This window comes from Myxine glutinosa, chromosome 10, assembly GCF_964187855.1.
Source record: "Myxine glutinosa chromosome 10, kmMyxGlut1.1, whole genome shotgun sequence".
In the NCBI taxonomy this organism is placed as follows: Eukaryota; Metazoa; Chordata; class Myxini; order Myxiniformes; family Myxinidae; genus Myxine; species Myxine glutinosa.
In genome coordinates, this window is record NC_136270.1 from 31,138,733 (window position 1) to 31,153,577 (window position 14,845).

General features: G+C 43.2%; 1 protein-coding gene across 1 annotated transcript in view; it reads left to right on the forward strand.

Moving 5' to 3' along the window:
* Nucleotides 1-14,845, forward strand: part of LOC137434415 (uncharacterized) — a 137,492-nt gene that overhangs the window by 75,068 nt on the left and 47,579 nt on the right. Inside the window, exons 9-12 of the mRNA XM_078785177.1 lie at nucleotides 1,140-4,439; nucleotides 7,012-7,125; nucleotides 7,351-7,509; nucleotides 7,719-7,801. Of these exons, the coding sequence (XP_078641303.1) occupies nucleotides 1,140-4,439; nucleotides 7,012-7,125; nucleotides 7,351-7,509; nucleotides 7,719-7,801 (3,656 nt within the window). The remainder of the gene's footprint in view (nucleotides 1-1,139; nucleotides 4,440-7,011; nucleotides 7,126-7,350; nucleotides 7,510-7,718; nucleotides 7,802-14,845) is intronic.

Sequence of the window (14,845 nt, forward strand, 5' to 3'; positions counted from 1 at the left end):
TGATATGAATAAGGCTTACGATATAGTGTCATCCCTTGAACACGATCAATGGGCTCCCCAATATTCGCTGTGTTCACGGTTTGAATTACGCTGAGGTAATGTGGAGGCGTTTCGTGGATATGAATAATGTTTATGATATAGTGTTGGTGTACCCAGAGGTAAAATGTCAAGTGTACCCCGAAGTGATGTAAACTGAGTCGGCAAGCACGACATGTTCCTGGGTGTCATGAGTTATCCACCGATTGTGTTTCACGTCACAACCAGAAAGGTCGAAAGAAAAGGAAGCGTATCCAGAGGTGTGGGAAAATAACGTTAGGCCGGAGACCAAACCTGAAATTGCTGGAGACCAAACCTGAAATTGGAAAAAACAATACAGCCTATTTTACTCCAGGGGGTCCCAGGATCACCCACCCAAAATATCATTGCGATCAGTTCAGCCGTTTTTGCGGTACTTGGGAACGACGGACGGACGGACGGACAGACAGACAGACAGACAGAGGACATTTGGTGAATTATAGTAAGATACTGTACCTGAACCCGTAAGATACACCGAGAATGATCCCGGTGTGTACCCCGGTTTAGAATAGGTACACCGTATCCCTGCGCATCGTAAGAGGCGACCAAGGGTTGGCGTCAGGAAGGGCATCCGGCCATAAAACATTGCCTCAAACAGGGAACCATGATTGTCATGGGACCCGCAAGGCTAACCCCTGCTCTTGCGGGGAAAATGGCCTTAAAACGATCATTCATTCATTCATTCATTCATTCAATTAACTGTACCTGAACACTGCATGGGGTAGCATATTCTATGAACTCTCTAGTTAGTCATGTTTTCAATGGTACCGGCTCTGCTGTCCATTCGGACTCCGTCAATAAGAGATTTTTCATGGAAGCATTCTGAAGTGAGTCAAAATTCAAATACATCTGATGAGAAATTCTACATAGGAACAGGAAGTTGAATCAAACAGAGAGAAGAAAAGAGACAAAATAACGCAGAGTGACAGAAACACACAATAATAAAGGTAATGATTTATGAATGATAAACATTTGATTTGTTGATGTAAGTTGGGAATAAAAATGTAAAGGTTCTGCTTTAAATGCTCCGAATAATGATATGAGATGTTACTCGTGTCCTGCAGGAAATAATAAATCAACGGAGCAGGACATTTGGAGGATGAAAGAAGCGGTTGTACATCACATGCATGGTGAACCCACAGTGACCTTCGTGAACACTTTGGGGAAGCGATACCATCGAATAAACCCAACATGGCATGAGATCTTGTTTGGTCAGGAGCTGCTCCAGGACAAAGGGGACATCGATTCATGGCCGCTGCTGGTCACGCCACATTACACTCAATCTCATCTTCCTCTGCCAATGGCGACTGATACCCAGAAACTGGATCTCGTTTCTACGCTAGCCTCCGATGATTCTGTTGAGCATACAGCACAAATATTAGGAGGATTGCCATCTAGTGATGCTTTCCGTGTCGGCAGTGAGGGTTCACGAGAAGACTTATCTGGAGTTCACAATTCCCAGGCTGTGTCTCAGCATAATCCAGGAAATTTTGGCTTCCATAGAGTAGACATTGCAAACAGAGGGGAACCAATGGAATCTAACCTAGCAATCGTAGATGAAGAGCTACAAAGTGAAAGAAACAATTATGGTGTTTCCGAGGATAAACTCCAGGGTCTGCATGAAGAAGGTGTTGAGCAAACACCTGTATATCGTCGCACAGACAGCAACAGGAGCAGACCAGGAAATGAAGTGCAAACTGCGGTAGATGAAGAAAGTGGACATAAAGACATGCCAAGCATTCCAAAAACGACATCATCCAGTCTAAGGTGGTATAACATGAAGGCCCAATCTTTCCAGGAAAGCTTTTATAAGGGCAGCAGTCCAATAGATCCAAATGGCAATTATTACATTGAAGAAAATTCTGGGATGAATCCAATGTCTATCACACAAAGTACAGGAGACACGATGGAGCCTGATGGCTCGGGCTCAAGTGAAAGCAGCGGAAACTTTCACGAAAGTTTTAACATTGACAGCAAGTCAACAATAAATAAAGTTCTGCCTCTCCCAAAAGATTATGAAATAAAATTAAATTCGACTTTGAATAAAGGGGAGAAAGAATTTCATTTAGAAATGGACGGAGATGAAGACGGAGAGGAGCACGGCAGTGGGGGCTACAATTTGTTTCATCCAACCCACTCAACACCAGAGGTACTGCGTGTAACAGAATCACAAAACAGGAAAAAAGATTCAACATCTGAAAAAGAACCGATTCATCATCGGTATTTTGACACTGGGAATACACCCCGTGGCCCATGGGTTGAGGAAGTCGAAGAGGATAGTGCCACCATTGAAAAGCAGGAATCTTCAACCGCCATTAATGGAAATCCTGAGACGATGCCAAAGACAACCATGATTACGGAAGAAAACTCCATGAAGACAAAACAGCAGCCTGTCATATCTGTCTCTCATGTTTCCGAATCTGTTGAAGAAGTACCAACGACAGTTCCTGTTTCATCTGTGGCACACCAAAGTACATATTCGAACGTGATGCTGAGCGCGAGCGGTGACACGGACTATTTGGATGGAAGTGGAGATTTCTCAGGAATTCCTGATACCTTCGTTGATGTGGAGGAACTCCCCAAGGAAATGAACTTTACACCTAAGTTTCCACCATTTGAGAAAACATCTCCTCCTGATGCACTTTCTAAACCATTTACATCATATTGGAAAGAAAATGAATCGACAGAAAAAAGTTTGACAGAATCCTTTACAGGAGGAGAGATACAGGTGAAGCCGACGATACCGGATTCAAGATACATCGTCGATCAATCCAGTCTGCCTCAAGAACCGGAGCACACAAGAGAAGGGAGTGTTGACGAAAAAGTTCAAAACAGAGTCAGTAATGTTTTCTCCCATGAAACTTTAGCACCATTGACTACAGAATCTATGTCACATGAACGGGTTAATGACCATGGACTAGGTTTTGTCACCCTGAGGTCCCTAATTTCTTCGTTTGAAGCTTTGTGGCATAAAGAACAAACGGTGGCCAAGACTGATGAGGAAAGCCCTTTAGAATATCCAACAGCAGCGGAAATGCCAATTACCCCAGTCAGGCCAGAACCTGGGATGTTCGGTATCATAGAGAAGGCGCAGAGCTATGGAGGGAAAGAGGAGGATGCCAAATCATCGTTTCTGACTGTCACCTTAAAAGAGAATCTGTCAGGACGAGGGAATGAAAATACTACAATATTTCCTGATAATCCGGAAGAAACTCCAAATGCCCCATTGCTGGTTGTATCAACAGTTGTAACAACACCGATGTCTGCTGTTTTTGAGAGACATATTGAAGCCATTAATAAGACAACACCATTTCCTAAAACCCATCAGACATCTCCACATTTTAAGGAAACTACGAACGAAGCAGAAACAGAGACAGCAGTTGGCAGCCCTGGAGATCAGAGGAAAGCTGGGCAGGCCCAAAGTAGTCTAGAGAAAGAAGAGCAGGGTGATGTTGAAGAAACTGAATCATCTGAAGAAAGAGTAACGGCTTTCGACTTGAATAGAGGTATTGTGCTCCGACCTACAGGAAGCAAAGACATTATTGACACTGGAGTTAAAAGTGGAGAACTGGACACTGATGAAAATAGCATAGCAGAAGATTCATCCGACGAATCGATTGAAGAAACTAAATCATCTGAAGAAAGAGTAACGGCTTTCGACTTGAATAGAGGTATTGTGCTCCGACCTACAGGAAGCAAAGACATTATTGACACTGGAGTTAAAAGTGGAGAACTGGACAATGATGAAAATAGCATAGCAGAAGACTCATCCGACGAATCGATTGAAGAAACTGAATCATCTGAAGAAAGAGTAACGGCTTTCGACTTGAATAGAGGTATTGTGCTCCGACCTACAGGAAGCAAAGATATTAATGACACTGGAGTTAAAAGTGGAGAACTGGACACTGATGAAAATAGCATAGCAGAAGATTCATCTGACGAATCGCTTGAAGACACTGAATCTCAGATAAACTTCAACATAGCATGGAGGCCAGACATGTCCCGTTCAGATGATATGACAGGAACCCCACTTGTAAAGGCCGGAAATGCAGGAATCGAAAAATTACTTCAGGAACCTTTAGCTGGAGTTGGACGAGATGTTGTTGAATTTGACAACATTGTTGAGGTGAGGCCAACTGTAAGGTGGAAGAGCAGTTCCACGGATGTAGCTCAAAAATCAGATAAAGATCGGGCGCCATCGGAAGCTTTAGTTGACCGGTGGAGTCAGGGAGTTATTGATGGCAGAGTTAGAACAGACATGGAAATGGTGCCTGCCCTTTCTGCACCTTCTACGGATGGAGACCTGCAAGAAGGGGGAGTCTTTGCCACTTTGAAGCCAAATGTTGGGCAAGCCTTATTCACAGGTAAACGCGCCATTGACCTGATGCGTGTCTCGTATTCCCTATTTAGCATGAATTTAAGGCTGACGGACAAATTTCATTTATTTATGTGAAAGTTAAAGCTCAACATTCATCTAATTGTCCCCCGTCGCACAGCGTAGCGAAAGGGGGACTATGGCTTTCCCCTCCGTCCGTGTGTCCGTGCGTGCATGTGTGCGTGCGGGCGTGCGTGTTTGCGTGCGGGCATGCGAGCGGGCGTGTGTGCGTGCATAAGCGAAGGACCGCATTCGAATTTGGTGTGTGGGTGCAACCCACGTCAAAATCCAAGATGGCCGCCGCCATGTATGTCTGATGCCATGTATATCTTAACCTTGTGAGATGAATATCTTGAAAAAGAAGCGAAGTACCAACTTCTAATCTGGTGTGTGGGTGTATCTCGGCATATGGAAGAACGCTATTGAAAATCGGGTCGCCAGGTCAAAATCCAAGATGGCCGCCACCATATATATGTCTGAAACTTGTGAGCGAAATATCTCGAAAAATAAGTGAAGTACCAACTGCTAATCTGGTGTGTGGGTGTATCTAGGCACAAGGAAGAACGCTGTTTAAAATTGGGTCGCCACGTCAAAATCCAAGATGGCCGCCGCCATGTATGTCTGAACCTTGTGAGATGAATATCTTGAAAAATAAGCGAAGTACCAACTTCTAATTTGGTGTGTGGGTGTATCTCGGCATAAGGAAGAACGCTATTGAAAATTGGGTCGCCACGTCAAAATCCAAGATGGCCGCCGCCATGTATGTCTGAACCTTGTGAGATGAATATCTTGAAAAAGAAGCGAAGTACCAACTTCTAATCTGGTGTGTGGGTGTATCTCGGCATAAGGAAGAACGCTATTGAAAATTGGGTCGCCACGTCAAAATCCAAGATGGCCGCCACCATATATATATGTCTGCAACTTGTGAGCGTAATATCTTGAAAAATAAGCAAAGTACCAACTTGTAATCTGGTGTTTGGGTGTATCTAGGCACAAGGAAGAACGCTATTGTAAATTGGGTCACCACGTCAAAATCCAAGATGGCCGCCACCATGTATGTCTGAACCTTGTGAGCGGAATATCATATCATAGCATGTTTTCTGCATCTTCCACTTTGTCAACTCACATCACTTCACCGACGGGGGACATAGGTGTAACGCTTGTTATATATAATTCAGCTTGTGTGTGTGTGTGTGTGTGTGTGTGTGTGTGTGTGTGTGTGCACGTGTGCACGTGTTTGTTTGAGTCATATGCACTCCTAAACCACTGGATGTTTGTTGGTTGTACCCTGGGTGTGCATGGCAACGTTCTCCTAAGTTGGGATGGCCACCTCCACCTTGTATTTCTACTTTTATGTGAAAGTGGGGAACAAAGTGGGTGGATTGGGTGGATTATCATTATCATATCATAATATCATAGATATATCATACATAATATCATGGATTATCATATCATAATAAGAAGTGGGCGAATTATCATACCGTACCTGCTAATGCACTCCTGCACTGCTGGACAGAATAACTTGAAAACTGGATGTTATCGCTAAAAATGAAATATAACACCCAGAAGTTGTACTACACAAAATGAAGTTGCCCATGCACCCTCCACCCCCTCCAAGACAACCCAAAAACACCCTTCAGATATAGCTTTGTCTGGAATACGTCCAACCGACCATCGCGTTACAGGCCGTTCAACTCAAAAAAATTCTAATTTTAAATATAAAATCTGCCATGACTGGCTCGATTATTTCAATCTCTGAGGTTGTGTGATCGGGGGTTCATCCTGATTGGAGCGCATTATAGTCTCACAAGCAATATGCCCTCATCAGAGGGAGGAGATTTTCAGGGAGAAAACCAGGCAACTGAAGCGTCACCCGTTTGATTTAGAGCTCAGCCAGATTGCCGGGCCTTAGCGCCAGCTGGCAATAGAAAGCAACGTGTGGGACTTTGCTCAAGCGCAGTCAGAACCGCACTGTTTCCCGACGTGGCACACCCTGTTTCCAAACAGTTTTTTTGTTCTTCTACTGGGAAGAAGAGTTTAAATATTTAATTGTTTATGTTTACAAGGTCCACAGTTGGCTTTCCTTTGAATCTTCCATTCATTTGATCAATTTCTCTTTTTTATACTTTCTTTGCCTGAATGACAGCAATCGATGGCTCTTGACAACGATCCTTGACTCGATGGAGCGATGTGGATCTCATTGCAAGTCCAAGCGGGTCTACACTATAACCTCGATGCATGGGGAACCTCGAGGGAGAGAATGAACCAAATTGATCTGCTTTTTCAAAAAACTTTTAAAACTTTTTTTTGGTCCAATTTTAACAAGTATGTCAGCTTAGGCATCCAATTGATGGATGACCGATCTACAGAACAAAGGAAAATCCAACAAATCCCAAATAATCAGTCACTGGCGTTAAAGCAAATTGATTGCACTGTATCAAATGTCCAAATAAAGTGTGTTTGTAAATTGTCAAATTGATAAAATTACTAATTTAAAAAGAAATCTCATGCACCGGAAACATTTACAGCAACATGCGGTTGCACTGTTTCTCCGGGCGCAGATGTGGATGACTGTGTCTCAAGGCCCTGTCAGCATGGTGGAACCTGCGTTGACCATCCCGGCTCCTTCTCGTGCCTCTGCCTGCCTAGTTACGAAGGCGCGCAATGTGAAAAAGGTACAGTGTGCTACAGTGCAATACAGTATAGTACAGTGTGGGCATTACACATCCCATGTGGTGGCAGCTCACAATGATAATATCTGCTACTGGAAGCACCAAACCATCTGGCCTTATCTCAAGCCTTTGTTCATTTTCAGAAACAATGAACAAAACAATTGTTTTTTTCTTCCCTCCTTTCGCACTGTGTGACCTTCCACCCCTCGTGTGCACCCTGGTGATTAGACACTGAGAGCTGCCAAGATGGCTGGCACAAATTCCAGGGTCACTGCTATCGCTACTTCCCAGAGCGGCGTGTCTGGAACGATGCAGAGGGAGGATGTCGCCAGTTCGGTGCCCACCTTACCAGCTTGTTATCTCCCGAGGAGCAGGATTTTGTGAATCGTACGTTTGCCGCCGATTCTCCCATTGATGTTCATTTGCCCCGTTTATGACGTATGCCTCACTTAATTGATACAATCAGTATATGAATTCCAGGAAGAGCTCTTAAGGAATGAGTTAAAGTGGAAGGAAACTCTGAGGGGTTAGATCGGAAGGAATTCCCAGATGTAGGAAACAGTTATTTAATTTTTCTCCTTCTTTGTGGCATGAAGGCCTTGGCCTGGACTACCAGTGGATCGGGCTGAATGACAAGGAGTTTGAAGGAGATTTCCACTGGAGTGATGGAAATCAAGTGGTAAGTTTGATTTATCTGCATGGATAGTTTATGCAATTGCTTTGTGAATTTGTCTTTGAGGAAAACATCACATCAACAAACATGACACACAAATATAATGGCCAATTGTAGTAGAAGGTCATCTATTTATAACCTATGGAGAACAGTGGTCCCCAAACCTCCCCCTGTAACTATTATCAGACAGGCCTCTGGGCTTCCCTCTCCGACTCGTAATATATGAATGGCCTCTTAAGTAACAAAATGTCAACAGTGGCTAATTGTAATAAACATGCTTTTCAGAAACAATCAAAATTGTTGGTGTAAGAGGTGAGACCAACGAGCATACAGGATTGGACGTGATGTGATGATGAGCAGATGTTCCATAAAAATAAGAACATAGAATGAGAGTGAGATTCCAAAGAGGCCAGAGCTAGACCACATTGAGATCTTCACACAGTTTCACGTCGAGGGAAATACAGATACTGTGTTGCGAACCAGCTTGGTACTCAGTAAGGTGGTTTTCACATTAAAACTATAGAATGTCTTAGGACAAACCAAACAAAATTCCAAACCCGAGGGAAATATGTCGTGATGAGAATACAAATGAGGTTGCAAAGCCACCTGGCTGAGTTGTTTTTCTTATCTTGCTTTATTAAATACTGGGAAGATACCCCTCCCGAGTGACAGGAAAAGCTAGCAAAAGTATCCCCCTCCTCTCTTCCCCCTACCCCATTCACTCTCCGGTTCCCCTCATCCCCCACTCGCTTCCCCCCATCCTCTCTCCTCCCCCTCCCCTCTCCCGTCACCTACTCCTCCACTTCCCCCAATCCTCTCTCCCTCCAATTTCACCCCTTTCCGCTTCCACCCTCTCTCCCCTCCTTCCACTCCGCCCCCTCCTCTCTCCACCCCTTTCCGCTCTCTCTCTCCCACCTACCCTGTCCCTCCTCTCTCCCCACTCCCCAGTCTTTCCCTAAATGTCCATGTCTATCGTTTATAAGAGGCTTTAATTTCCTTTTCAGTTTTTTTTTTGCTTTTGCTATTCAGTTGTGACTTATATTTGATATTTGATCGAGACGAAATTATATGGAGTTATCTCGCTGTACTCATGTTCTGGTAATTAAATGTATTTAACAAAACAACGTTCAAAATATTTAACAAAAATAGAGTTTCATCAATTACGATACTTACTTGGATTTACTTGGATACGTTAAAATGTATAATAAAAGTATAATCTGAATCCAAAAAGATCGCGACTGATGTCCCTGGACGTTGTAAAATAAAATCAGACATACAATAATTACCTTTAAAAGAGTGAAAAAAAAGAATTTTGGAGCCATTTTACCTCACGTCTTGTGGAGCCTATTATTTAATTATTTAATTAAAAATAGCTTTTTCATAACTAGCGAGGTACCCGTGCTACGCACGTCACCTATGCTACGCACGGGTGGGAGGCCATAAGCAAACAGACAATGCAGAAACGGCGAATGCTAAAGCATGAAACCAATAAATTCCACATTCCTGTAGCACCTTCAGTCGCACGTCAGACATGGACAGCAAGTTAGTGAAGGACTTCCATGAAAAACGTACCCGTTGGCAAACAAACGGGTACGTTTGTTCCATACCCAGTCAATGGCGAATCTGCATATGGCGATCCGTGAATTCACGTTTAGAAAGTAGAAACTGTCACGGCATTTCGTCATTCCCTTGAACTCGATATCTCTTTTTTCATTCCAAACAGCACAACTCCAATCACAAATGAAATAACATTAATATAAAAAATAAACTTTTAACAACATTCGTGACATAAACAAATATTTAAATCCTAATGTGAAGTTCCGTAGGGTTGGGTGAATACAATTACGAATTCAAAATCGTAATTGTATTCACCCAATTCCAATCATCAATTGATACTTTAACAAAACGATTAACACGATTAACGTTTAACGATTTAACATTACGATTGAATGACGGTTGTATTGGGATATTATCAATCCCGTGCATTGCCGTCATCTGTCCACTTCCGCATTCGCGGCAGGTTCATAATTGTCATCAAAATCTAAACAGTATTTGTAGAATTTCAATAAAAGCCACATCACTGTTCATATCGGTAAATATTATTCCATCGTGTTTGGAAAAACTGGAAAGTTGGAAAACTTCGAAAAATTGGAAAAACAATATAGCCTATTTTACTCCCAGGGGTCCCAGGAATACCCACCCAAATTTATCGTTGCGATCGGTTGAGCCGTTTTTGCGTTACCTTCGAACGGACAGACGGACATTTGGTGAATTATAGTAAGATTCTGCTCCGATTTCACTCGAGATTTCCACATAAATATTTAGGCCATGAGTTCTGATCGTGAAATATCGAATCAGATTTCGAATATCAGCTTTTAATAAGTCTATACGATACATTATTCAATTCTTGTCAGGAGCCAATCACATTGCACCTCATGTATCCTGCAAGTGAAACCTTCACCTGTGGAGACTACAAGGAATGTCGCCACTAAAATAAATCAGGCAGCCCTGTACTCTGCCGACCACATCCCTTTCCGCCTGTAGTATGCCATCTCTACCACAAAATCGAGCTTCGCACAGGTTGTGCCACAATGCTCACACCCAGGTGTCACACCAGCCCAGGTCACCAGCCCAGAATGTATATCTTGTATTTTCACATGTTCACCATACTTTTCCCCACTTACCCACATCTGCAAATCGGCCTGCTTCAGTCCAACGCAGGATAAATGTGACCCTCACCTGATGTCAAGAGCTGTTTGGCATACTTTCCAAACTTTTCCAAGTGTGGGTGACAAGAGTAATCAACTAATCATCCGTGGGAATAAAACCCACACCAGTCAATGGAGAGAGAAATAGATTACATTCCATGTTGGGATATCGGACGTGAAACTGTCACAAATCACTCGACTAAACTTCCACGACTGAACGACCATTTGCAAACAGCCTCATCTTCTTTAATGTTCAAAATATTATCCATGAAATGCATCCTCCTTAATGGATCAAACGATGGAAGTCTAAGGGCGTCAAGTTTAGTTGGTAAGGTGGTAGGTAGGGCATGGCCCAACTAGACTTCACGACATTATCTGATGGCATTGAGCTTGCATGGGATGTAAAGTTAATAATAATATGACTTCCCTTACATTTTTATAAGGAGCTTCAATGCTGGATGAGGCCCATTAGGCCTGCACAATGACAACCAACCTAGATTGTTTTTCCGTGCTCTATCCTTATTAAATGCTGAGTCCTTTCAGAGAGAGAGAGATAGTGAGAGAGTCAGATTTGTCAGAAATGAAAGACGTATTCCAAGTGTTTGACCAGTTCGTGATTTTTTTCGAGGTTTGAAGAGGGAAAAGGCTGCAGTCTACCTGTCTGAAGGATGAGGGATGTCATGGAAGAGAGTGGAGTCATCAGATAAAGGGGGATTTTCCAGAGTGGACTCTTCATCATTGATGAAGATCAGGAATAGGACTGGGCCCAGAACACTGCCTTGGGGTACTCAAGCCTTGACAGGGAGAAGAGATGAAAGGATACCGTTGAGTGTCACACGTTGGCTACGAGAGTAGAGGAAGTCAGTAACCCATGTGCGGAGTTGCCCTTTGATGCCATAGGCAGATAGTTTGGAGAGCAGGGAAGGACATCAGACTGTATCAAAAGCACGAGATATGTCCAGAGAGACAGCCTTGGTCTGACATTGAGGGCCTCCATCCATTGTTAGGTGAGTAGACGCAACATGTCCAAGGTTTAGTGACCTTGTTTGAAACCAAATTGGTGATCTGAGATGAGGTTGTTGGAGAAAAGGACAATTTCATATCAACTGCAATGATGGGTTCCACGACCTTGCTGATGATTGGAAGTGAGCGGATAGGTCTGTAGTTGAGGGATTGGTTTTTACACCTTTTTATGTACTGCAGTGATGTTTGCTGATTTCAAAGCAGATGGAAGATGACCTCACGCAGATGACAGGGTGAACATGGAAGAGAGGGGATGTGCAAGAGCAGCTGAGCAGGTTGTTAGGACACATGAGCTGATGCCATCCGGTCCAGTTGCAGAGTCAGAGTCGAGGGTTGAGAGAACCGTTTCAGGTGTAAAAGACACGTAGTCCAGGAGCAGTTGGGTATGACAGGGAAGGATGGGTACCGAGAGTGAGGGCGTAAACCCAGGAATGAGGCATGCGGCCTTCTTGGGAGCGGAGTCAGTTGTGGTGACATTTGAAGAGAAGGAGGGGATGGAAGGGGAGCATACATCAGAGATAGACTTAACAAGGCACCACCAAGTTTTAGAGGTGGGAGACAAGTTTGAAAGTTCATTTTTGAGGTAGGACAAATGTTGTTTTCTGGCTCTCCTAAGAGTGGACAAACACTTGTTGTGGACTTTTTGGAATGCACTTTGATTGCCTTCGGTCGGATTTGCCTTCCAGGAAAAGCAATTGCCTCACCACGGGATTCAGTGTACCATTGGCAGGAATAGGGGTAGGATAATTGAAGACAAGATGGGATGAATCTGTGCATGCGAGAGAGAGAGAGAGAGCAGGTTCCTGTGGAAGAATTCCCCAGCTAAATTATCGTCAGGAGCAGTAGATATGGAAGACCAGTCCTGAAAAAATATGGCTGCTTGCAGTCCTTTTTAATCTACTGTAATGAAATACCAGACTTGCCAGTGTTGAAGCAGCTCTCTGAGAATAGTCCAAGGGATGTTGACTTTCACAAGCACATGATCAGATGAACCAATTGGAACAGAGGAAGAACAGGAGACATTTGCAGGAAAGTTAGTCATCATCAAGTGCAGAAGTCAGGATTTGCCAATGGGAGAAATCTGGGTTGGAATGTTCACAGATTGAGTCAGTCCCGTGGAGTCACAGAAGTCCTTTGCTGAAGTGCCATGGTTGGCGAGAGAGGTACCAACACCCAGCCAAGTTGCATGGTGACAACTGAAATCACCACATATGAGGAAGAGATAGTTGGGATGAGTGGTTAAAAGTTTGTCCATGTTGTCTGAGAGAGATGTAAATGGAGAAGTCACTGTTATGAAGAGGATGGTACAACATACAGATGAACAATGTATGTTGTATGTATGCTCGATGTGCTCCTGGGGGTTTGGAAGTGTAGCATCAGTACATGGACAGTGAGAAATTGAGTTGTTGATGTAAAGTGCAACCAGGTGTGGTTCAGGCCTATCAAATCGGAGGAGACAATAACCGGGAAGAGACACTAAGGAGTCAGAGACATCCTGTGGGAGGAAGGATTCTGTTAAACAGATGATGTCCAGTTTATTGGTAGCGGTCTGGATTGAAAGATCTGTCAGGTTGGAGCGGAGGCCCTGGATGTTGGAGGTCCACACAGTTAGAGATAGGGGAGGAGGCGTTGGGAGGCTTTGTGATATGGGAGGTTTGGTGATAGGGAAGGTTTGAGTGTGAGGGTTGCAGGGGAAGGTTTGAGTGTGTGGGGTGTGGGTGAATGTTTGAGTTTGTGGGGTGTGGGTGAAGGTTTGAGTGTGTGGAGTGCGAGTGAAGGTTTGAGTGTGTGGGGTGCGGGTGAAGGTTTGAGGGTGTGGGGTGCGGGTGAAGGTTTGATTGTGTGGGGTGCGGGTGAAGGTTTGAGTGTGTGGGGTGCGGGTGAAGGCTTGAGTTTGTGGGGTGCAGGTGAAGGTTTGAGTGTGTGGGATGTGGGTGAATGTTTGAGTGTGTGTCATGCAGGGAAAGGTTTGAGTCTGTGGAGTGTGTGGGAAGGTTTGAGTGTGTGAAGTCTTGAAAATATCTTGAGGGACCAACACAAGGGAAATGGCTGAATGTTTCAAATTTCTTATGAACCATCGTCCTGTTATGATAAGTGGAAACTGGGGTGCAATGAGACATCCACCCTTGCATATATTCTTGGCCAACTATATTAAATGCCAATCTGGTGTTTCTGATTTTAAACGTCAGCACATTGCCACCCACAATGGCATGCTGTAAGTGTTAGTTTCTTGAACCCACTTTTTCACCACTCGTTATTGCAGTAACTTGGCAAAAAGTGCTTACATTGCTTAAACATGAAGGTTATACATATATATATATATATATATATATATATATATAATTTTATTTATATATATATATATATATATATATATATATATACGTATATATATATATATATATATATATATATATATATATATATATATATATATATATACAGTCGTGGCCAAAAATATTGGCACCCTTGCACTTTTTTTCAAATAATGCACCATTTCTTCAAGAAAATTGTTGAAATTAAAAAATCTTTTGGTATCCACATTTGTATTTCTTTGGTTTGAGTGGATCAAAACAAAAAAGAGCTGAAAAAAATACTAAATCTTAGCTTATTCCACACAGAAATCCTAAAATGGCCCGGATAATATTATTGGCACCTTTTAGAAGTTGTTAGAAATAAATAGATTTCAAGCAGGTGATTCTCCTTTACTTTGGAATTGAACTTAACTGTGGTGAGTTGCAGGTGCCAGCAATATAAATCACTGTGTGTACGCAATGAGCATGGAGAAAAGAAAGAAAAGCAGAGAATTGTCTAAGGAGGTCAGGCACAAGATTGTAGCTAAGCATGGACAATCTCAAGGCTACAAGTCCATCTCCAGAGACCTTGATGTTCCTGTGTCCACCGTACACAATGTTATCAGGAAGTTTAAGGCCCATGGCACTGTAACCAACCTCCCTGGACGTGGCCGCAAGAGAAAACTTGATCGAAGATTGCAGCAAAGGATTGTTCGAATGGTGGAGAAAGCACCTCGATCAACTGCGAAAGAGATTCAAGCTGAATTTCAGCCACTAGGTATGACAGTTTCAACTCACACCATCCTTCGCCCGCTTTGCCAAAACACACCTGAACAAGCCAAAATCCTTCTGGGAAAATGTTCAGTGGACAGATGAGTCCAAATTAGAGGTTTTTAGTAAAGCACATAATCTCTATGTTTACAGAAAACAAAATGAAGCCTTCAAAGAAAAGAACACCTTCCCTACAGTCAAACATGGAGGAGGTTCAGTGATGTTTTTGGGTTGCTGTGCTGCCTCTGGCACTG